At 40.8% G+C, this 23,672-nt stretch overlaps 1 protein-coding gene across 12 annotated transcripts in view; it reads right to left on the bottom strand.

The window, feature by feature from the left end:
* Positions 1 to 9,406: 9,406 nt before the first annotated feature.
* The window catches only part of LOC140064328 (microtubule-associated protein tau-like), a 53,320-nt gene continuing 39,054 nt past the window's right edge, over positions 9,407 to 23,672 (bottom strand). For 7 of the 12 annotated variants that reach the window (XM_072111092.1, XM_072111095.1, XM_072111102.1 and 4 more), the window contains 9 exons: positions 21,126 to 21,175; positions 19,781 to 19,969; positions 19,203 to 19,311; positions 17,925 to 17,978; positions 17,392 to 17,663; positions 17,002 to 17,094; positions 14,547 to 14,628; positions 13,391 to 13,503; positions 9,407 to 10,841 (listed from right to left, as the gene is read on the bottom strand). In XM_072111092.1, the coding sequence (XP_071967193.1) occupies positions 10,626 to 10,841; positions 13,391 to 13,503; positions 14,547 to 14,628; positions 17,002 to 17,094; positions 17,392 to 17,663; positions 17,925 to 17,978; positions 19,203 to 19,311; positions 19,781 to 19,969; positions 21,126 to 21,175 (1,178 nt within the window). In that variant the 3' untranslated portion in view covers positions 9,407 to 10,625. Of the gene's footprint in view, positions 10,842 to 11,691; positions 11,825 to 13,390; positions 13,504 to 14,546; positions 14,629 to 17,001; positions 17,095 to 17,391; positions 17,664 to 17,924; positions 17,979 to 19,202; positions 19,312 to 19,780; positions 19,970 to 21,125; positions 21,176 to 23,672 lie in introns of all 12 variants that reach the window. The other 5 variants (XM_072111093.1, XM_072111104.1, XM_072111101.1 and 2 more) reach the window with 3 other exon arrangements.

Genomic DNA, 23,672 nt, shown 5'->3' with positions numbered 1-23,672 from the left:
CATTCTTGTTTTCCGATGTGTTTTGTTTCCTTTCCTTCCTTTGTTTCTTTTTAATCAAGTAATGTTGTAAGTGTGACACTGTGTACGTAACCCGCTGCTGTAACACTCTGTGCACAAGGCAAGTAACAGAGGTGTAGGCACTTGTCATCTCCCCATGCCTGCAGCTGTTTATATAGTGCAGTCTTGCTTGGTTGCTGAAGTGGTCAGTTCATGTTATAGGGGAGATGGAGGTTAATGGAAGGGGTTGTCTTACTAATGATTATGACTTACTGTGGCAGACTTGGTGCCATTTCATCTTCCTCCTTCAGATGCCACATGGCCATGTCTCATGACCAGTTTACTATGTTATATGTATCCTAGCGGCATAATGTAGATGTCTTAAGTAGGGCAACCCCTTGAACCAAGTCATTTCGGTATGTTCCTCAAGTTGTAGCACTTACTGCTGTTGAAGGATAAATCGGACATTTCAGATCTACTCTTGTTACTTCTATGTAATTCTTCTAGATAATGGCAGAAGAACGCAAATAATTTTGACTTTTTTTTTTTTTTTTCTCATATAAACCTGATTTGCTTTTCTACACATTTTGTGAGTGTCTGATCACTGGGGGCACATCATATACAGAAATCTAAATGAAATAGATATTTACCTCCGTTGTGACTGTATTATCCTTGGCGGGGTAGGGTGTGTGCCGTGTAGTGTACACTTGGCGGCTGATTCGGACGGTAACAAACAATAGAGTAAATATCCAGTTTTATGTTTTTGTAATTAAGAATTCCTTGTCCGAAATTTTGTTCAGTACAATCTCTTAAAGGGTTATGTCCGCCCCCCCCCCCCGCCCCCCCATCATTTGTGTTTAGAAGAGTGCTGTGGGCTCTAAACACGTCACCAAGCACAGCACCATATATTTGCAGTGGCATTACTTGGTATTGCTGCTCAGCCTTTTTCACTTGCATCAGACTGGCCTGTGATATTGGGTTGTTGGGTATGGATGATCAATATATATTGCGATAAAAGCTAATCGGAGTCCACTTTTACAATGGGACACTGCACCTTACCAGTATCTGTATGGATGACGAGTAGTGCTAGAACCAGGTTGTTATATAAGTTATGTTACTCTTTTTATAGTAGCAGAATAGTGAAGGCTAATAGAAATGTGATAGGGATTTTTTTTTTTCCTATAATTTTTCCTGAAATTCTCTGTATACCATTTATAGCTTTTTCTAGCTAACCGGCCTCCCCTTCAAAACATATCAAATACATATGTTACCTGCACATACTAAACCTTATTTGGTGTCTTTCTTGCATGTGAAATCTGTTTTCTTTTATAACTCTGCAATTATTGGTTTAAGGAAGGTTAAAAAAAAGTAGACCATTGTATTTCTGGGTTAAATCTGCACTATTTTAATAATGTCACTGGTTACAGAAGTTGCCCCCTGCCTGACGACCGCTACCCCTTCACAACTGTTGCCTGATCCTCTTTGTACACAGTGGGTTATACCAGATCGTGTATCTATCACCTGTTTCTTGTTTAGTTGTACATATTATCTTTTTTTTTTTTTTCCTGTCCTTTTTAATTTTGCTGTAATTTTTTATCTTTGTGCAGTCATGGGCAGTCCTTGGCACTGAATGGGTGATTGTTATCAATGTTGTTTTAAACTGTTTGTCCACTTTCCGCTAAGCATTAATGGCTTTAGTTCTCTAGCAAGTTAAGAAAAAAAAAAATGTTTTGAGAACTTTTAGCATTGTATAAAGAGAAATAATAATGAAACACGACTTGTATTTTGTAAATAACTTTTTATTAGCTCACCCCCCCCCCTCTTGTTTTTTTTTTTTGCTTTTTCCCCCTCCATATCCCCTTAGAAGTTGGTGGTGGGAGAATCTGCACCATCCGCTGGGGTATGTAGAGTGATTTTTTTTCTTTTTTTTTTTGGTTTAACGTCCTTTTCTTTTCTTGGGTAAATTACAAAAAAAATAAAGAAAAGAAGTGCTTGGAAAAAAATAAAAATAAACCCAATAAAAATGCTGTTGTATTAGAAGTAAATTTTCAGTTAAGGAACGACACATGTGGTTACATCAGGCAGACAATACAAGTTCTATCCAACTGCATGGAAAAAACTGGTCTCCTGCTGCAATTTCCCATTCATTATGATACTACTGTAAATCATTGTGGGTTTGCATTGGTATTAAATGAATGTCTAATGCTAATCTGATGTGCCAAAGTATAACATGAGCAGATTATTGAGTATTGCAGAAAGCAACACATTTACACGTATGGTGCATATCTTCTCTGAGCTGCCTCATGTAAGTTCATACTAGGACCTCATTCACACTTCAGCTCATTTCAGTCTTGAGCATGGGCAGCATATGTAGATTTAGGCCACAGCGTCATGACCATTCTTGGTCTGTAAAAAAAACACCAATTTATTGGACCCAGCACAGTATCGGAGATGGGGGAGTCCATGATTCATAGTGATGATACACGGAATCCCTTCTTCCCTGGAAAACCTCGGTGCTAGTCTTTAATCATGACTACAGCAGGGAAGGGGGGACTTGTAATATCACTGTTAAACAGGGAGTATCGTCCCCACCACTGTGCTCAGTCCATGAAATCTAGCCAGCAGACGCTCCAGTTTTTGGTGATCCTGGCCTTTATTAAACTCTTTATTTCTGCGGACTGTTATTCATGGGGGGGGAGATAATGGGATGGATTTTATATTGGTTGATTTTTGTAGATCAATGACCGCTATTAAAATCAATGGCCATATGGATGCTGCTGTCAGACATTTTCATGGCAAACTGAAAGCATAGGGGTTAGTTTAAGAAATAGGAAAAAACACTGACAAAACGTCCTTGATTTTGGTATATTGAAAATAAAGGATTGTGAGCTTTCCATGGAAAATCTATATAATAAACCATAATGACAGGGGAATGAGGTCCCAGGCTCAAATCCAAGCCAGGACATGTGCAGTTTTAGTTACTTGTGTTAATGTTGCTGACCTTTGGGTATTCTTTCTTCCCCCTCTCCAGTTGTATACTAAACATGTTGAGTTTTTTTTTTTATAAATGAGACCTTTTGAGTACTACCAGCACTCGCCTGCGGAGCAGAGCAAATGTGAGCCTTAATGTTGATATCAGTCTGTCACACGTAGGGAGGAGGGAAACGATACAACCAGCTTGGCTCTTTCTACTCCAAATAACACAGGATATTATTATACAAGTCCATTGAAACCATTAAAAGCACAACCCACATGTGTAATCTCCAATCCTGTCCGTTCACGTGTCCATGCACACAGACATAAGAAGCGGCAACAACGTCTTATAGTGCAGGTAGTAGCCAAGCAGTGTCCCATGCTCCGGAGGTATTGTACATACATATTCGTCTTTCCTTCATATATACTTATCCTGTATCTAAAAAATAATTTTTTAGGAACATGCTTATTCTGGACCATTTAACATTGTTTGGCTACTACTTCCACTATTCATGTTGTTGCTTCAATTATGTTATGGAAAATTTGTATCAATTTATCAAAAGGTTTCAACAACTGTGGATTAATATAATAGGATTATAATATTATATATTGTATATTATTATATATTAGGTATATTATATTAGGATTATATATTATTATAATAGAATAATAGGATTGGCAATTACACATGTGGGGTGTGCTTTTGTTTGTAATGTACAGTCATGGCCAAAAGTTTTGAGAATGATACAAATGTTAATTTTTAATGTTAATTTAAATTTGCAAATACTCCAGAATGTTATAAAGAGTGATCAGCTTAACAGCAATTAATTGCAAAGTCAATATTTGCCAAGAAAATGAACTTTTTCCCCCAAAACACATTTCAACTTCATTGCAAGCCTGCCCTAAAAGGAGAAGCTAACATCGTTTCAGTGATTGATCTCCAGCCCTGTCCTCATCAACACCCACACCTGTGTTACTGGAGCAATCTGTCATGATTAAGTAAGAATCACACTAATGGCTTGGCATCATTGTTTCTCTTCTGTTAACCATGGTTATCTCTAAAGAAACACGTTCAGTCATCATTGCACTGCACAAAACAGGGAAGAGTATCGCAGCTAGAAAGATAGCACTTCAGTCAACAATCTATTGCATCATCAAGGAATTAAAGGAGAGAGGTTCCATTGTTGTCAAAAGGCTCCAGGGCGCCCAACAAGGACCAGCAAGCGCCAGAGCCATCTCTTAAAAGTGTTTCAGCTTTAGGATCGGGCTACCAGCATTGCAGAGCTTGCTCAGGAATGGCAGCAGGCAGGTGTGAGTGCATCTACACGCACTGTGAGGAGGAGACTCTTGGAGCAAGGCCTGGTGTCAAGCAGGGCAGCAAAGAAGCCACTTCTCTCCAGAAAAACATCAAACCATGGAGCTCCTTCCCACAATCCCCCCCCCCCCATTCCCCTTCAAACTGATACCAAATATATATCACAACTCATCAATAACAGACAATCGGGGATTGAGACTATCATGTGCTCTGGAATGTATAGAAATTGTAGACCCACTACCAGTCTTTAGTTTTTAAATACACAGATGCATTCTTCTATTGCTAACACTCCTTTTATATCAAGTTTACCAGGCAAATGTTTATGTTAAAGATGACCTGTGACCAGAATTATACCGCCCAAACCAACAATGCCTGCTGGTAAAGGGTTACAAGTCCTCCCCATATCACCTACAGTAACTGCCAGTGAGTTGCTGTACCTTAATTACAGGTGGTTTTCTGATATGCAAATTATCTTACTTGACTCTATTATTCAATATAGGACTCTGTTTTCTCCAGGCTGCCAGGGAACCGCATCCTCTTAATGTGGCACTCTTCAAATCGCTGCCCTGTCTGTACGTAGAGATAGTCTGCCAACATTCAACTACAGACATATAAAACTCTATTTATAGGAAATATTGTCAATTTTCTTTACACAGTGTGTTGTTACTTTCATGTCATTTGACAAGGCTGGTGTCATTTAAGGTCCTTTACCTAGTTAAATTTGCAACTTCTAACCCATGTATGTATCTGATCACATGAAATTGCAGCAGCCTCCATGGAAGATGGGGAGCAGTAGAAGACGGTGGAGGCTGCTGTGTTTTTCATGTGATCAGATACATACAGAACCTTGGATGACATCACCCTGGTCCAAGCTGAGAAGAGGCATGGGGAGGAGTAGATGGGACGGGCAGGTCATGCCCCCTCTGATGCCTGGTAATATATGATGAAGTTTATTTATGGAGATGTGAGGGAAACAATTTTTAGCTAAAACAAGGGTGTAATTACGTTAGTAGGGCTCTGTGGGAACCTGTCACTGTATTGTGGTGACAAGTTCCCTTTAATGTTGTTGATTGTGGCTTACAGCCATGGAAAACCCAAAAGTCAAAATTGTTATTTAAGACCAATTGTAAAATAATTTTTAAATACAGAAATGTTAGTCAAATGAAAAGTATGTAGTGTAAATGCACTCAATACTTGGTCGGGGCTCCTTTTGCATGAATGACAGCTTCTATGTGGTGTAGCTTGGAGCCGATCGGCTGATGGCGCTCCAGAGGTTATGGAAGCCCAGGTTACTTTGCTGGCCAATCAAGCACAGTGATACTGTGGTTATTATACCAGGTATTGGTACTTTTGGCAGTGTGTACAGGTGCCATGTCCTGCTGGAAAATGAAAATTCCATCTCCAAAAACCTGGTCGGCAGAGGGAAGCATGAAGTGCTCTAACTTTTTCTGGTAAGCGGCTCTGCTGACTTTGGTCTTCATAAAACACAATGGACCTACACCAGCAGATGACATGGCTCCCCATCTGAAAACACCTTGGACCCCAACAGTCCAGTTCTCTTTCTACTTGGCCCAGGTAAGACGCTTCTGGCATTGGTCAAGAGCGGCTTGGCACATGGGATGCTACACTTGTAGCCGATATCCTGGATACGTCTGTGTATGGCTCTCCTCCAAATACAAAATTTAATACAAAATGTTTGCTTCCAATTAACTTGGGCCAGATTTATGTTGGACCTTGCACATTCTTTTAGGTGCAAACTGCTTGCATAGGTATTTAGGAAGTGTCAGCACCACATTAGTGTCACAGCTGCACTTTTCTTCATGTGACACAAATTTCTGCACTGAAATGGGCATTTCGGTGCTCAGTAGGACCACACTCCACATTTATCATGTAAAGTCTGACAAAATAGTGTTGCAACCCCTATGTTAAAGTTGGGGCAGTGCAGGGGGTGCCAGATTCATGCAGAACGTGTGCCAGAAATCATGAACCTGGCGCACCTAGGGGAGTGCGTCAATAACTGCCTTCTGGACATCTATAAATCTGTGTGTTGCCTACTGAATCGGACTAAGTGACCTTTTAAAAAGCTTAGGAGGCCTTTGCAGGTGTTTTGGGTTAATTGTTCTTATTTTTTGAGAGAATGGCCCACATTTATCAAAAGTAGTGAAAACTGCACCATGTGCAGTCTGCCTCACCGGTGTGCAGTGCGACAGGTTATTGAGTACTCATTAATATGGTGCACCCTGCCCTGCTCGGAAAGTGTGCACTAACTTTCCTCCACTTGGAATTGAATTACTTAATCCTGTACCAGGTTAGTCAGTAACTACAGGACAGGGGCAACTAGCAACTCCAAAGTGATGATCTTCTCCATTGGGTCTAGAACTTAATGGTGACTTCCCCCGGCCTGCAGAATTTTCCCCAAGATGTTTTCAGCAACTCTTAATTCTCGCTGTGCAACTAAAACTACCCCACTGTGACCACTCAAGATATAATCTAGTATAATATACTTTGAACTTTAGTCCAAAAGAGAGAAGCAGCACTCAGGCTTTGGTTCAAGGATTTATTCACATGTGGATACAAAGTAACTTTGCTTTGTATCTACATGTGAATAAATCCTTGAACCGAAGTGCTGCTGCTCTCTTTTGGATTTGTGGACCCTGGGGTCTTGGGTCAGACCCTTATAATTGGAATTTATCTTATTTCTCACAGTGCCACCCGGATATACTCTAAACATTCATATTCATATGAATTTATTATATCATACCCCAAGAATAAATTATACTTTACACACTAAATTATATACACAGTGTGCTTTGTAACATAATATAAAGTCCCCTTGATTAATGATTTATTGTATGATATACATTTCCCCCCACATCTCCCAATTTATATACAACACCTACTTCTTAATTTATTCACTGTTTATTAAGCACCAGTAATTAATACATACAGACCCCAATAATTAATATATACAGCCCCCCAGTAAATTAACAAAATAATAAAACTTAACACACCTCCCATTCCCCCAGTGCGTGGCACGATGACCTCCTCTTCTATCAGGTACTGCGGTGGGTGATTTCACCTTGCTGGGCTGACATCCCGTTTGCCGCTTGGCGTAATGGCAGAGCAGGGAGTGTATTGTTTCCTATCTCTGCCATAGACAGCACAGTTTCAACAGCCACTTAAGAAGAGGCAGGCTGCATTCAAGCCCTGCATGTCTAGTGGGCATGTGAGCACCCGAATCCCCCACACTCTAATACACCATTTATTGGAGGAGGCCATCTCGCCATAATCCAATACTGATGACAGACATCCTGGGATCATGCCTCAGATCATGCCACCTACTTCCTCACACCCATTCTGTAGTTAATTATTTAAAGGGATATTCCCATGAAGACAAGATTCTTAAAGGAAATCTACCACTTGATTTCATGCATTATACATAACATACCTTGATAATGCTGTAGCTACACTGAGCAGAAACATATCTTGTTTAATCCCTGAACTGAGTGGTTTTGCTGAAATAATATAACATTTAAACAATTGGAACATTCAGGACCTTGGGAAAGCTGGATTGCTTCTGCCTGCCATTGATAAACACATTTACACAGAGTTTTATGCAACGATTGATTACTTATGCCTGTCAGGCACAACACAGTGCATCATTTTCAAGAGCTGTGCATACTTAATGTGAGAGGAAAAGCACCGAGCCAGGCACAGAAGAGACAGAGCTTCATTATCATAATTTTATAATTGTTTTTTTTTAGCAAAACCACTCAGCACAGGGATTAAACAAGATATGATCCTGCATCAGTGTAGCTACAGCATTCTCAAGGTATGTTTGCTTCATAATGCATGAAGTCAAATGGTAAGTTTCCTTTAAATATACTTAGGATTATAAAATAACACATTCTCTAATTCACTGTTATTAACAAACAAACAGCATTTCACAGATATAATTCCCACTTGTCTCTATCAGCCCTGGTGCTTACAACTTTGGTTGCCCCTGAATTCGACCGTAAATCTTCCGACTATGGTTGGATTCTTCTTATAAATAGCTTCTCTTGTTTGCACGCTGCATTGCAAGACCAACTTAGGCACAGGCACTTCCGGCTGGCGAGCAGCAGTGTGCAAAGACTTACTCTACCAACTACAGGCAAAGAAGGTCTTTATCCATTGACTCTGTGTGTGTGTTATAGGTGAGGTAGCAAAGCTGAGAATATCTCATCATCTCTAATCTGTCACATCTTTCATTTTCTATGTGTCTGATACTAGTAGAATGTTCAGAAGCTAAATAATAGTGTATATAAACCTGCACCCTGATAATCTAAACACATTGTCGGCACACAGCATCTCACAGCACTAGATGGATCATGAAGTGTCTGCTTAGAGAGACCCCGCCCACATATAACACTGACCATCAGTGATAGGAGCTAAAACAGCAATAAAACTGAGTAAAATTGTAACCACTACCACCACTCAAGTTGACACAGACTGATTCCTCTGTACACTCCACCCTTTGCTGCATCTCTACATCACAGGGAATGGACCTGTCAGTTCAGACATGACCTCACAGAAAGAGGCAAAATTAGGACCAGGAAATGTCACATGTTCAGCCTGACAACCCAGAATCTGCTCAGAACTGGCAGAGGAGATGCATTACTATTAAGGGCAAGTGTCTTTCATATGATGCACAGACCCAAACGTTGTTTATTTCTTTGAAAAAAAAAAAAACCCTTATGTACCCTAAATTTGCCCCCAGAAGTGCCTCATTATCCCACTGTTCCCAATTCATCAGATAGTCAACAGCAAACAAATGTTATGGCTCTAGGAATGTGATCTAGGACTTAAACCCCTTCCTGTCCCACTATTATATTACATGGTGGATGTACAATATCACATTTGGTTTTGGTTCAGAAGCAGATTTCGGCTGTAATGGGTATTTAACCCTTCCAACACAGCAGGCAATAGTCTGTATTTCTCTGCTCCATCAGCACTGTGGTAAAGGGGTCCTGGAGGACTGTCAAGTTGATGGGAGAAACCCAGGATATACAATTGCACTATACATACAAAATAAAGAATCCCCTTCTACCAAGAAGAGAATAAAACCCTCCAAGAGCCACGTTGTATTAATAACTTTATTTCCAAATCCACTTATACAGCAACAGACCGTGTGAACCAGCTGGTCAGACACGACACAGAATATGGACAGCCACAGACACAACGCAGAGAAAAGGGGTGTATATTGGAGGGGGATCTGTATCAATGACTTTAACAGAGGGGAGAAAGGAAGGCAATACTGAAATTAAGAAGAATGGGGACGCTGGAGCTGCAGAGGAAGGACAGCATTGAAGTAAAAAAAAATCTCAAAAACTGAATAGCAGCCACTGCCAATACTTCAGTCCCATTATAAGTCACACACTGAGTTCAGAGAGAACAAGCAGATCTCAGGTAGAAGTGGGAATGCACTGAACATATGGATACATGAAAGCCCAGGAAGTGACTCCGGGTAGGTTACCCTGTTCACATCCAGAAACATGCGTACCGGTGCTGGGGGAGATATATCTCCTGTGGCATCTTGAGATCATACTAGGTTTGGCAGTGCAGACTACAAAAAGCTTTTCATACAGGATTTGGCTTGTCGCTATAGTGTGAGCTCACTAGAGCGGAGACTTTTGGAAGGTGAATGTTTTCTATAGACTAAACAAAGGGGCAGCATTTGTCTGTAAACATGCAACACTAGTTCCCCTTAGAAGAAAACGCAACATTAAATGAGAAATTCTACTGTTTAATTTTAGGAAACTTTTGCTCTCCTTGTCTACAAGTTGTTTCTGGTACTGCCAGATGTACTTGCAAGGGTATGAAATGCAATACCAGAAACGACCCACCATAAGGGTGGCGCTGTGGAAAAGCAGATCCTTCTTCCTAAAAACCCGACACCCCCAATTATGAATGTTCTGAGGAAACATCTATTAGAGTGATGGATAAAAAAGTGACATTCCTCTAAGCCGGGTGTCGGTCTCCTGCCTATATATAAGACCCTGCTATGTCCCGTGTAAGTGGGCAGTTCTATATGGCACTCACCTTTATCACCCCATTGTGTCTTAGAACAAAATATACATAACATCAATGAATACACCTGTGTTTTTCTCCCCTCTGCTACTAGTGAGTAGGTAGAGATGTTCTTCCAAGAATGGGACGTGTAATAAATAAGTATACAAGAGACAGTTTAATTATTCAATCGAAAGTGGTCAATTTTATGCAACTTTCCCTTTTTTTTTTGTTTCTTTTAAATCTTGGATACGTCTCTCAAACCTCCAGCTCCGGTTCAGAGATGAGCTCATCACAAGCCTTGCTTAGCGAGGGAGGCAGAGACTTGGTCAGCCAGTGTGGAGAGTTGTGGGGAGTCAGACATGTTAATGCTGCCGGAAGAGGAAACGTTGCTGAGACGCCGAGGGGATGTATCTCCAGAAGGGTTGGGAGACTTGTAGACAATCTCTGCTCCATGGTCCGTCTTGGCCTTGGCGTTCTCCCTGAAACTCAGTTTGTGAGTCTCAATCTGTATGGCAAATGAACACAAGATGATGAGTGCTATGGACCCTAAAATCACTAATAGCTTATAAAGCGGAGCATTTTCCAGAAAAAGTGTGTGTGGGGGGGTCTGCTGGGAGGCCCAATATTCATTTAGTGTACAGACATAGTGTACAAACATAAAAGGAGCAGAAATATGAAAGGGGTTTTCCCACAAAGACAAGTTAGTGCTGAGATCCCTCATCGCTCCATAAGATTAATGGAGCAGAACGGTCATGCGCGGCTGTCTGCTTCATTAGTCTGAGGAGCGGTGAGGGGTTGTCCACTTTCAACAAATAATTGATATTGTTTGTGTAATAAAAAATTATACAGTTTTCCAATATACTTGGTCCCTGGTCATCCCATTTAATAACATATGCCAATTTCTCCTGATGGGACAGGTTTCCCTTACAGATATGCTGTAGCTGTAATTATAAATCATATTGTGACGTGTGGGACCATGTGACGAGCAGCCTGCACCCCATTGCACCTGCTATGGATGCCTTGCAGCCGTCCACATTTGCATGGACATGCAGTAATAATTTGCAGCCCTGGTTGCATTGTGCTGCAGGTTTTAGTCACGGTGGAGGTTGCAGTGGGTAACCTGCTATGATCGCTACCATTGTGCCTTTACCCTGATACAGAGCTACACAACTAATGAAGGTTTTAATTACTCAGCAATAACACAGGGTGGTTCAATAATTGCTGTCACTCCTTGTTAGATGGACATGTTGCCTCCATGCTCCGGCTCTCCAGTATTTCACTGCAGATAACCTCATACATGAAGTATGTAATACACACATTATACGGTTAACCACACTCTGCTATACAGTACTTACCACTCTTCAGCTCTTCGCACAGTAAGTCGGGCACCTCTAGTTCTTCTGGCAGGGGAGGTGGTGGAAGGCCCAGGTAGAGCCCATTTGTAGGGGAATTGCTTCCCCTTGACTTTTCATCATTCCCTTTCTCTCTCTGAAGGTGATAAGATGATTTGGGGGAAGGATGAGGTGAGGGATGGTGACAGATATATGAGGATAAGGACTAGTATGCCATGGAAAGTGCAGGGAAAGCAGATGGTTAATATGGAAACCAGCAGCCACAGGGACATTGTAGATATGAAGGAATGTTGTCTGCATCAGTGATCGCCTTCTCCCCCCTTCCCCGTCTGTAATCCACATCCTGTTTATAATCCCACAGAGTCCAAATTTCCAGGGATGCGAGTAACCGGTACAGTAAATATACACACATGCGATAGAAAGGGCTGTGTGTAGAGAAAACACATGGTTACTCCATAGTTCCCTATAGCCTGAGTACTATACCGATCAGATCTGGTATCACCCCTATTCTGCATATACAGTTCTGAACACGGAGCTTTTTAGGAAAGCACCAAGAGGTTGGTAACCTAAAGTGACTCAAACTTTAACCTCATGTTGTTATTAAGTCCAACATTCTGTGCTAATTGCTCTTATAATATGTCTTTATAGGGTCAGATATCCATTATACATCCCCACTTATAGCAACTTGCAGTCACCACCAGAGGGAGCTTGTGCACTCCTATACTATTGGGATAGTAGACTACGAAGTCCCCTCCTAAAGTTGGCCGCCTTCTATAAGGCAGTTAAAATAAAGAATCGGATACACCCAAAAGATCATAAAGGCAAATCGACCTGTAAATTGACCCGTTTTGGGATGGGATGGCAAATTTTAGTAGATTGTGTCCATTGCGGTGCTGCAGGACGATTTCATGTAAAAAGCGATGTTTGTCCCCACGGTTTGCAGGATGAAATGATGTTTATTAGAGAGAGAAAGGCAACAAGTCAGTAAGAGGTGGCTGACGGATTGGAGATCCGGGAAAGGTGCAGTTGAGGTGGCAGAAGGAGGCAGCAGAAAGACACCAGTCTTGCAGAGCGTGGATAGCAAGACATGTTTCCAACAGCGTAAAAAGTGAACAAGTGCAGAGGCGGCTCTGAAAGTGAAGCTCTACCCCGCGAATCAATAGAACAGGTGGAGGAGACCCAATGAATGGATCTACAGGGAAAGTAGTGCGATAGAGGAGTGTGGAGCAGGGCCCCTGGCCCATACTTACAATGGCAGAACCTGCTCCACAAATCTAGAAAACGCTTGTAGAAAGAATCAGCACCCGAGGATAGGTTAGTCACACAGTGAAGAAACCTGGGCAGAAGAAAGAAGTGTCCATAACCGTCCCTCCAGGAATATAACCTCGATCCACTGTACATTGTGAACCTATTCCTACAGCACTGGCACATGAGGATAGTTGTGGGGTTTGGATGCTATGGCATCAGTACACATGTAGCCATTAGATTCACAATAAGGCTATAGAAATGTATAGTCATGTATAGTGTAGTAAATACAACACTATGGAAAGGAAAGAGTTAACAGCGCACTCTACAAAAGTCTAGGAATCCAGTGCACAAGGCAACAGGGAAGAAACAGTGGGAATGAAGGAGGTGATATTGGACCTTCGTTCACAACCCAGATTTTTGTATGCAGCTTTTTTATGCAGGTCACACGGCTTACCTTCTTGGTCCCTCCTCCGGGTGTGTGAGTGACATTGTCCAGCGAGCCAACCTTTGAGGAAACCCTTTCTTTAAAGTCCAGTTTCTCAGATTTCACTTCTACATTTCCTCCACCTGTGTCACAAGAAGGATAAAGTTCATAGGCCAGGAAAATGCTACAGTATGATGCGTGACATCTTTTAATACACACTGGGGAACATTTACTATGGACCAGTTTTCTTTTATGTGCAAACTGCTTGAACAGGTATTAGAAAAGTGTCTGCACCACATTTGTATCACAGCTGAAATATTCTTCATGCAACACAAATTTCTGCACCAAAGGGGGCGTTTCGGTGCACAGTCAGACCATGCAACACATTTATCAAAGTCCGACAGAATTGTGTTGTGCGCCAAATGTTAACAGTGCACAAAAAAAAGTTGCAGGGCAGGGGGCGCCAGATTCATGAAGAACATATGCCACAATACATGAATCTGGCGCCCTCTGCACACTACATTTTTAGTTTGCACTGTTTTGAGTAAATGTGCCCCACTTTCAGCTGGGCCTGTGCACAGTAACCGAGGAAACATACACAGCTACAGTGTAACGCATGAGGATCAGAATGATTTGACATGAGCTGTGTTTGTGCTAGAATGTACACAGAATAAAATGACAACTGTAAAGTCAGAGGTAAGAGTTCTCCTTATGGAGACTTTGCCATTGATGCTCCCACTAGGGAATTCTGCGAAAAATATGCTAATATGTTTTCCAAAGTGGGAAAAGGAAAACAATGCCTCTTTTTACTACCTTGAAAGGAAGCCCACTTAGCATCAAGCATGACTTACAAGAAGCCTAATGACAGCAAACCTTTTTGAGGGTGAGTGCCCAAACTACAGCCAAACACCCACAAAACTGCAACAGCTTTCAATCTTATTAGTGTCTTGAGGACATCAAGAAGGAGGGGAAATTCAAATTATTATTGTGGCTTCCCTCCGGCGCCCCTTGCACAGGAAGAACTGCAGTGATATCCAGCCCTGTCCACACCTTCCTCCTTCCACAATCCCGGGGAGCCCAAGAAGTGTTGCTTTAAAATAGTGCTGCACATCAGGATTGAGTTACTCAACCTGCCTGGCAAAGTCCCTGCTGGGGTGATGGCCTGGGTGCCCACAGATAGACTTACCTGGCCTGTGGTGGATGTTTGACATGGATCCACACTTGGACGTCACATGTTTGAGATCAACTGGCTTGTGTGTTATCTGCACCTATAAAGTGAAGAACACGTAAGAGACAGATAAACTCCCAGACTACTAGATGAAATCTGCGGCGCATGGAATTAGTACATTAAAGTGCATTGTCTGGAAGACATCATTCTGAGAGAGAAGCAAGAGGAAAGTTCGAACAGAAAGATGTATTCCATGGCCATAGCTCTGCTCCCACGCCCAAAAAACAATTTGTGCATGCACCTCAAGCGGGACAGATCAGAGTAGGGTAGTGTAATAAATGTTTAATTACACAAACTTATTAGCCCCTGACTATTTGTTTTGGGTTGATTTGGGTTGGGTCCGACATATTGTATTTTAATATATGTGTAGATGACATAAACTTCAAAAGATTGTCACCATAGATCATAACCATGATTTATTATGAATTCCATTTTTTAAGTTACAAAGGGAAGCTGGACACATCTGTGTAGTACAATTTATTATTCATTTATAAATGTTAAAAATTCTGTCAGCAAAAGAATTCAATTACGATTCAACAATTACTTAATGATTGATCATTATTTCTAATCTAATCATTTCATTTTATTTGAAGTAGCCACAATAAAAAATCATCTGTTCCTTAGAAGGTCTTAAAATTAGGTAAATGCAACCTCAGATGAAGAACTGTAGACAAATTACACTGAGTAAAAATGCTGAATCAGTGTGTTTAAAATGAAGTACACTCACAGCTTTCATAAAAATATATAGGGATCATCAGCTAGTGTGACCACCTCCTTAAAAGCAGAGGGTTTGGCAGTTAAGTGACCTAAAGAATTCTGATATGGAAGAAAAAAGGCCCTATGCATGTAGTGAAGCAATTATTACTGACCATGAATCTGGAAAGGTTCTTGATCATTTCCAACTATTTGAAGTTCATCACTCTTCAGTGAGATAATCTTTTGAGGAGTGAAAATCCCAGCAAATTCTACAATGTATTGTGGGAGTTCTTAGTTTTTCAGTACTGTTGGTCTAGTTTTTATATAACAACATGGTGTAAAATGTTGCGTGTTGTTCATCTGAGCTTGTTGTATAAGCCGCATTTTATAACCTTTTCAGAACCAGATATTTTTTTTTGTGTAATGTGCTAATACTCAAACCACAAGATTCAAACAGGATAATCTTTCCTTATACTGTATGCATTATTTATGATGTAATTTATAGTTGGTAAAATGTATCTACGTTCTGACCAAATATGATAAAGCGTAACTTAGATAATTTTTTTTTTTCACAGGGCAGTAACTTTTGTCAGGTAGAACTTTGCCTATTATTTTGATTACCTACAGTATGTGCAGCAGTTTCTTTGCTATCCTCCTCAGTTTAGCCTGACTTTGCAGAAGCAGTTTCTCCTGGCTATGCTGATTATCCTTGTGAAACCATAGCTTTTTCACATAGCGGAGGGGCTACTGCTCCCTGCTGATTCTGAAAGGAGGGGGAGGTCATGTGATGCTGTTCTGTGTAGCTGGCAGGAGAGCCTTGTGTCTGTGCAGATCTGAGGGTCTAGCAAGGAATAGTGACGTACAAGGGCTCCCGATCATCCCCTCCATTCCAGTCTGTGATTCTGCAAATCTTTGTCTCTCTCTTAACCTCCTGCTATATCATAGACTCCTCTGCAGCAACTAGCCTCTACAATCCTAAACTTTCTACGTATCAGGGAACTGTTAACCCTAAGTGCTCACTTAGATTCCATGTAATTGTTTCACTGCTGATTTCGACTTCTTATTCCATGCTCAATGCGCCTCCATGTGATGACAGCTGCCAACCTAGCCACTATATAGATCCTGTACATACTATCCTGAGCTCTATGGATTTATTTGTAGGAATCTCACTGAATTAATTGCTAGATTACAAAATGAGGGAACACAAGACATCATGGGAACTGTGGGCAGCTTATATTTGACATGGCTTGAGGGCAAATAAGAGGTTAGTCTCCGCCCAGTTTACTGCTGTTGAGGAACATTTCTGACAAGTAGTTTCAGAACAGAAAATGCCATAACTCTGGAAAGAAAAGGGTGAGCAGGTTCTGATTGGAGAATCACATATGACAATTTGGAATTAATCATTATGAAATCAGAGTTACACTTTAAATTTCAGTAACAATAGAATCAATACTGGATTAATATAGTAGAGCATTACCACCTTGTAAATTGTTAGTAAGGCCCTGTTCACACTACTATTATTACTTTATGCTCATGCTTTCTCAGAAGAATAGTGTGAACATAGCCTATGCGGTGTGGTGCAGGCAACTGGAATGAGTAAATCAAAGGCCAACATGCAGGCAGTGCAAAGCGTGATGTGCATTGATCAAACGTGCTTGAATCTGGGTGTGTTGGTTATTGAGTGTAAGTGTCTCCAAAGACAGAGGATTTCACTCACTGCTCCTCCCCCAGGGATATGCTTCAAGTTGTCCTTGGATCCACACTTAGACTGGACATTGGTCAGATCCACTTTCTTGTGGGTGATCTGCACCTATGAGAGGAATGGTGTGGGTGGGAAAAGAAAAAATGGGGCAGCAGATGCAACGAAGCAGGTGAATGGATGGTTGTGATGAATTGTTGGGGTATATGAAAATGTGATGTGAAGATGTGACCAGGAGAGGTGGAGAGACAAGGACTTGGTAAGAGTTACTGCCACATTGCCCCTTTTCATATTTCTCTTCTGTTCCCTCTTCTTATATATCACCACCCTAAACCCTCCCATCCCTCCACCCATCTACTATAGCTTTTTTCTGAAATTCTACTAATCACCATAATAATGCCCAAATACCTTGCCACCTCCTGGCTGGTGCCGAATGTTGTCAATTGAGCCAATCTTAGATCTGACATTTTTCAAGTCCGGGATTGCTACTGGACTGGGAAGCGGTTGAAGGCGACTTTTGACAGAGGCAGGGGATTTGGGAGGAGTACGCACAACGGCGACCTTTTTAGGCTCCCGGTGAGGCGGCAAATTTGATGAGGGTGTGCGAGAGCGGTTTGTTGGTGTACTAGGTGATCCTGGACTGCTGTATCCACTTCTTTCACCGGATTTTGGAGATTCAGCTGCAATTAAATGTAAAATTGTATTATATTAGATACGATTACAGTAGTTAATTATTAAATTATCCTGTCATTTCCTTTAAGGTAGTGAAAGCAAATATATTATCAGATATTGTACATTATATTGTACATAGTGGTTGTAGTGCTTAGGAGATGTTCATACAGCTTTGCATAGCCCAATATGGATATTTTCATTGTATATGATCATTAGCCATGGCCACACATAACAGGAATATATGGTTTCTGGATACATCATCCTCCTACCTCTATCACCTTTGTGCATGGAGGCTGGTGGCTTCCTCTGCTCTCTTCTCACAGCTGTAATAGAAATGTTTCTGTAAATTTCAGAATAATATATGATTTGTTCCATATATGTCTTAGTTATTAAGCCAGATAACAAAATAATTCACCTTTTCCCTAGGATGCATCTTTTTTAGATTCTAAAAAAATGTACATTTTTAAATTCTGGTGTCAAGAGAGGCACTTGGTGTAACACTGGCTACTATCCTGGGCTGATGTATAGAATACAGGACAAACAGTTTCAGCGTCCACCCTAACTTCTCAATGATAAAACTACTATGTTGGGCTATTGATGCATCCTATCATATGTATATTCCATTCATATGCGATTTTATGCATAAAATTGGTTTGATTTAACACATTGGGGCAGATTTACTTACCCGGTCCATTCGCAATCCATCGGCGGGTTCTCCGACGCTGATTCGGGTCTTCCAGCGATTCACTAAGGTAGTGCGCCCAATGTCCACCAGGTGTCGCTGCTGTGCTGAAGTCCGTTGGAGTTCACTGAAGTTCATCAAGCTATGCTGGGTGCAGGTAAGTGCGTGTCAAGCGGCACATTTTTTTTTTTTAATACGGCGGTTTATCCGAATCAGTTTTCCGACAGCCACGCCCCCGATTTCCGTTGTGTGCATGCCGGCGCCGATGCGCCACAATCCGATTGCGTGCGTCAAAAACCCGGGGCAATACAGGGAAAATCGGCGCAAAACGGAAAAATCCGGGTAACTCGACGGAAAAACGTGATTCGGGCCCTTAGTAAATGACCCCCATTGAATGAAATGAGTAGGTATAGAACAGTTACATGAATGATACTCTTCTTTTACAATGGAATTGGATCAATGAAAGAGACCCGATCTATAAAAGGTAATTGTGATGAGTGATGAATTAAATATTTGATTCATTGTACAATTACCGGTAATTAATTACTTACACAAGTCTTTTAATACAGCCATTGTTTCAAAGGTTAGAATATGTTCCCATGTATTTCTGTGGGTTCATGAACACGTTTCCAGGGCCCCATGAGTGAGAAGACTGCCCAAGATACAAAATTCAGAGTAGGTCCTATTCCTGCCCATGTATGCAGCTGGGGCAGTCCTTTCTACTGTAATGACTGGGTGAGTAGATCTGACACACTGATGGCATGTGGGCCGCATACATAGGACCCTCTATATGCACATGATTGTGTACTTGATCGCTAAGCACGGCATACTGATTTTCACAAATATCTGCTGCTTGTTGCCTTACCATTAGGGGGAGTCTTAGGGGCTGTGGGAGTCTTGGAGGGGATTCTGGTTGTGTTGGCAGGGCTCCTGGTAATTGGCAGCTTCGCCCCTGTGCCATCATGAACTCCATCCTGTTTAGGAATAACATGTGTTATATTGGCAACAGTCTGTAATTGGACACTTCCCTCCTCCGGTTATCAATATTTGATCATTTAGTACATCTAGAGAATTGAATTATTTTCTTCTTTTAATAACTTCTTTTGTGCCCACTCATCTTCTGAGTTTCCAAATTACAATGATCCAAATGCTTGGCAGACTGATCCTACATGGTTCTTCGATTCCAATAAAAAATGTACAGTGTTTTCTGCACCAGAAAGTCAGTCTATCATCGGTGGAATTTAGTGGTGTCCTGGTGTCAGTATTGCTCCCTCTTCCTTCTCTCATAGAGAGCTGTTATCCACCATGCAGGGCCTATGTAATCCGGAATGTATTTATAGTGGCTTTGATTCACAGGGTAATACAAATAGTCTCAGAATATAAGCAGACATTGACCGATAGGTTCTATAATACCTAAATCACTCATCCTGGTTCTCCCCTTACCTTGACCCGCGGTGAAGCCCCCAGTGGGCGGTACAATGCAGGGGAAGTCCGCTGTGCAAGACTCCGTGCAGGAGGTACTGTTGGAGTGGAAGTTTTTTTCTGGGTGACTGTGCTAGTGATAGGGGATCTTTTGGGGATTGTGGAAGTTCTGCTTGTTTTGAGTTTGGCAATGGGAGGAGTAGAGGATGTCTTTGAAAATGTAAAATAAACATTAAATGAACAGGAAAAATAAATGGTGAAAATGAAATTAAAACATTAATTAAGGATGAAACTGCTAGATCAAGAATTAAAAGTGCAATCCAATGGATGGTCTCCAGTCTGCTTTCCCTTTATACCGATATCCATATAGTAATATTCTTCTCTCTTACTGTAGCATGCTCCTGCATTTGCAAGGGCTCTGGTTCTCTCTCCTGCTCTCCCTTCTCTCCCTGCTCCCTCTGCAATCTACCTCCTTATCGGCATCCTCATGATTATTACTTTATATGAAATCTAATCAGTTTACATATTTAAAAAGATCCCTAAAGTCATATAGAAATGGACTGAAAAGAGTCACTTTTTGCCCAGACGAGTCCCTTTAAGAGACTGCAGGTGCCCATATTTTAGGGTGTTCAGTAACCAGTTACTTCCTGACAAAGCTCAAGAGGGTAAAATGCGTTAAGGTGGATATCAGTGTCTCTCTGTGACCTGTATCCTACACCCGTTTAACCATGGCCATTGGCAGGTGTTGTTGTTCATGCCATTTTGATGGTACCCTTAGTGGTTTGGAATATATTGGGATATTGTTACTACCTACCTTTGGGATTGTGGTTTACTTTTTTGGTTTAATTTTTGCCCTATGAAATTGGTTATGGGCCATTCATTATATAAATACTTTATTGAAAAATTAGATTTAGATTAGATTAGATTTATAATTTAGTATTATGTGAAATATTAAAAGTATTTTTTTTGCAATAAAGCATGTTTCAACAATTTAGGAGATGGTGTAATTTGGTTTTGTCAAATTACAGAATATTCCAGGTTATATAAAAGAAAAAGGTGAAAAAATGTACCATGTTAATGAGGGCACCAACAATTGTTCCATCTTATGTAATCAGTGAATTGCACTTTTAATAGAAGTTCTAGCACAAATAAAATACAACAATGAAGGGAAAAGAAACATGACCAATGCAAAAGGAAATATAACAAAAAAGGGATGGAAAGTGTATTCCTGCCTCCGTGTTAATAGGGATAGAATTAGTAGTCAGCAGCCTGTAGTAGTCAGCATGTAAGTACTGTGCCTGGAGGTATTGCTTTAGCTTCAAGAGCGCCGTCCTACAAAAACTAGTGCCAGGGCCTTCACACTCACCTCTCCTGCTTTTTCTTGGGAATCCCTTTCATGTTTCTCTTGATCATGAGCTGCAATGAAACAAAAAATGGATATTTCTTTTAAATTTGGGATTTGATGCAATAGTAGTCCTCATTCATGGATGTGCACCCATCTACAAGTCAGCATTAGTAAAGAAAGAACCTGCCATTGAAGAAATTGTCAGATCATATACAGTAATAACCGCAATCATTATGCCCTAGAGGTCCTGACTGCATGTTAACGTCTGTTATGATACATTTTTGATGCAATGTTGAAGTTGGCCAAACCCATTAAACGGCACAGAGTAGCCGGCTGTGTTGTTATATGTTCAAGTTTATTGTTATTATACAAAAGAATTAAAAAATTAATAAATAATTACTTTTTTAAAAATTAAATGACACAGGGAGTGCTCATAATGTGTAAGAGAAAGATCAGGCTGCCAAATTTCAACATTACTGTTCCTTCTCTCCTCAGGACAATAGCTAATACCATTCCAAATCAGAAGACATGCATGTATAAGTAGAGGGCAGAATAGAGAACAAAGGTTTAGCTGACTATATCTATGTATGTGATCATACTTACCAACATTTTCCAGTCTTATCCAAAACCACTTAATCACAATCATGTGTAGATACCTGCTAAACTATGGACAAGCAAGGTAAGATAAGGCACTAGGCCTTGGACATACTGAGGTTTACACCAGAAGCAACAAAAAAAAGTAAATAGACGCATTTCTATACTGTAAGAATATTATTAGGGTGAATATGGATAGTTGGTCCATAAATCATGCATGGGACGTGGATGTGTTAGATAAGTTTTGCAAGGGTGTGTGTGTAGGGGGCATTGCCAAAACAAAACAAATAAGGTGTTTACAGACAGTGTCCGACACCCGATTTACAGAAGACTCCTGGACAGACCTCTGGATCCTAATAATTTACAGAACTTTAGCTGCAGGCTACTGTAAGGCCAAATGCACATGAACCAGACCAGAATGTGGACGGGTGCAGAAGAGAGGAGAAGTGAGCCCCATCACTCACCCATCCCCTCTTCATAGAAAGCAGAGCGGGCGCCGGGCAAAACAGCTAAAAATAGGACATGTTCAATATTTTGCTCACTGCACAATGACCAGGTGCCAAAGACCTCTATGGGGGTTGTGATCTGCCCCCAAAGTCATTGTCATTTGTCAAAGGAATGTGTTAAGGTCCTTTCTAAAGGTAGGCGGGATCGTACTTATGCACACAGAAATATTGCTGTCAAATAAGAAAATAATTTGCCATATTGAAGAAAGCTGCTTCCATTTTTGGATTGTTATCTACTCTCAGTGTGACAAACATGGGTGGCTCCTGCCATATGGTGTTTATACAGTATGACTGTGGTTGAGATAAGAAAAAAAGCCCATGTTCACTTTTGAGCCCCATGTTACAGGTTATGTTTGTATGATAATCTACAGGAAAGCTAAGACATTATGCAAGCGCATCACATTATTTTATTGATTCCAAATTACTGCAAGTTTTATAGGCACGCAATGCATTTAGAAATCTGACCCTTGATGGGTAAATTCAATGCTCTCTTCTGCAATGCAATCTTTAAGATGTCACACTCAAAGACTACACTCCTTGGTATAACTCATATTTCTGGAGGATCGGAGATATAGAGTGTGCAGATGGAAGGTTATATTTTGTGTTCACTGTCCTTGTGTCTCTCATCAAAGATAATTGGTGAAACAAGTCTGGAAGAAGACTCCCATAGACAATACATTAAAGAACGTTTCTTTCAATCTTTACAGGCAAGTGTAAAATAATAAAAACATTCAGGCTGTTGACTCTGTGTCATAGGGGAAAATCCTTTTGTATATCCCAAGGGGGCAATGAATGCCACGTAACGAGTACATTAAAGAGAGGACATCAAATGCAAAAATTGTCATATGCTTAGATAACAAAACCGGTGGTCATTTAACTGATGGGCAAACAGAGAAGTAGAGGATTCACAAAGGGGTATTCCCACACGTGCATTCACATTCAATTTAATTACTATGCCGAATACATACATTACTTATAAAACAATATGTACCTGTGTGAAGATTATTTTCAATTAATGTAGCCATATAGTCCCTTAGAAACGAGTTGTCCTTGGATATGACCATCGCTGCTGCATTGATTGCGCGGAGAAGCCAATTGTTTTCTCATGTGAAATGTCTGTAAGTTACTGCATGTCCCACAACCATTCTTTGGCTGAATAAAGGTGGTTGATCTCCTCAATAGCGCATCGTGGACACCCCTGGCAGAGTGTGGGGTGGTAGTATCCAAGGACAACTCTCTTGTGTCTAAGGGGCAACATGTATGGAAAATTATCTTCACACAGGTACGCTTTTTAAATAGATTGAAATTGAAAAAATGTATGTATATGGCAGAATTAATTCAAAGGGAACCTGTCACCAGGGACCTCATTTTCACTAAAGACAGGTTACAGAAGCCCATTACATCTGCTTTGCAAATATGCCTTTCTGCTTTCTCTTAGCATTTGCATTACAATATAATTGTGTGTTAT

The sequence above is a fragment of the Engystomops pustulosus genome, chromosome 6 (assembly GCF_040894005.1).
Source record: "Engystomops pustulosus chromosome 6, aEngPut4.maternal, whole genome shotgun sequence".
Lineage (NCBI taxonomy): Eukaryota > Metazoa > Chordata > Amphibia > Anura > Leptodactylidae > Engystomops > Engystomops pustulosus.
The sequence above is the reverse complement of the archived record's forward strand: the minus strand, read 5'-3'. Positions and strand labels throughout refer to the sequence as shown.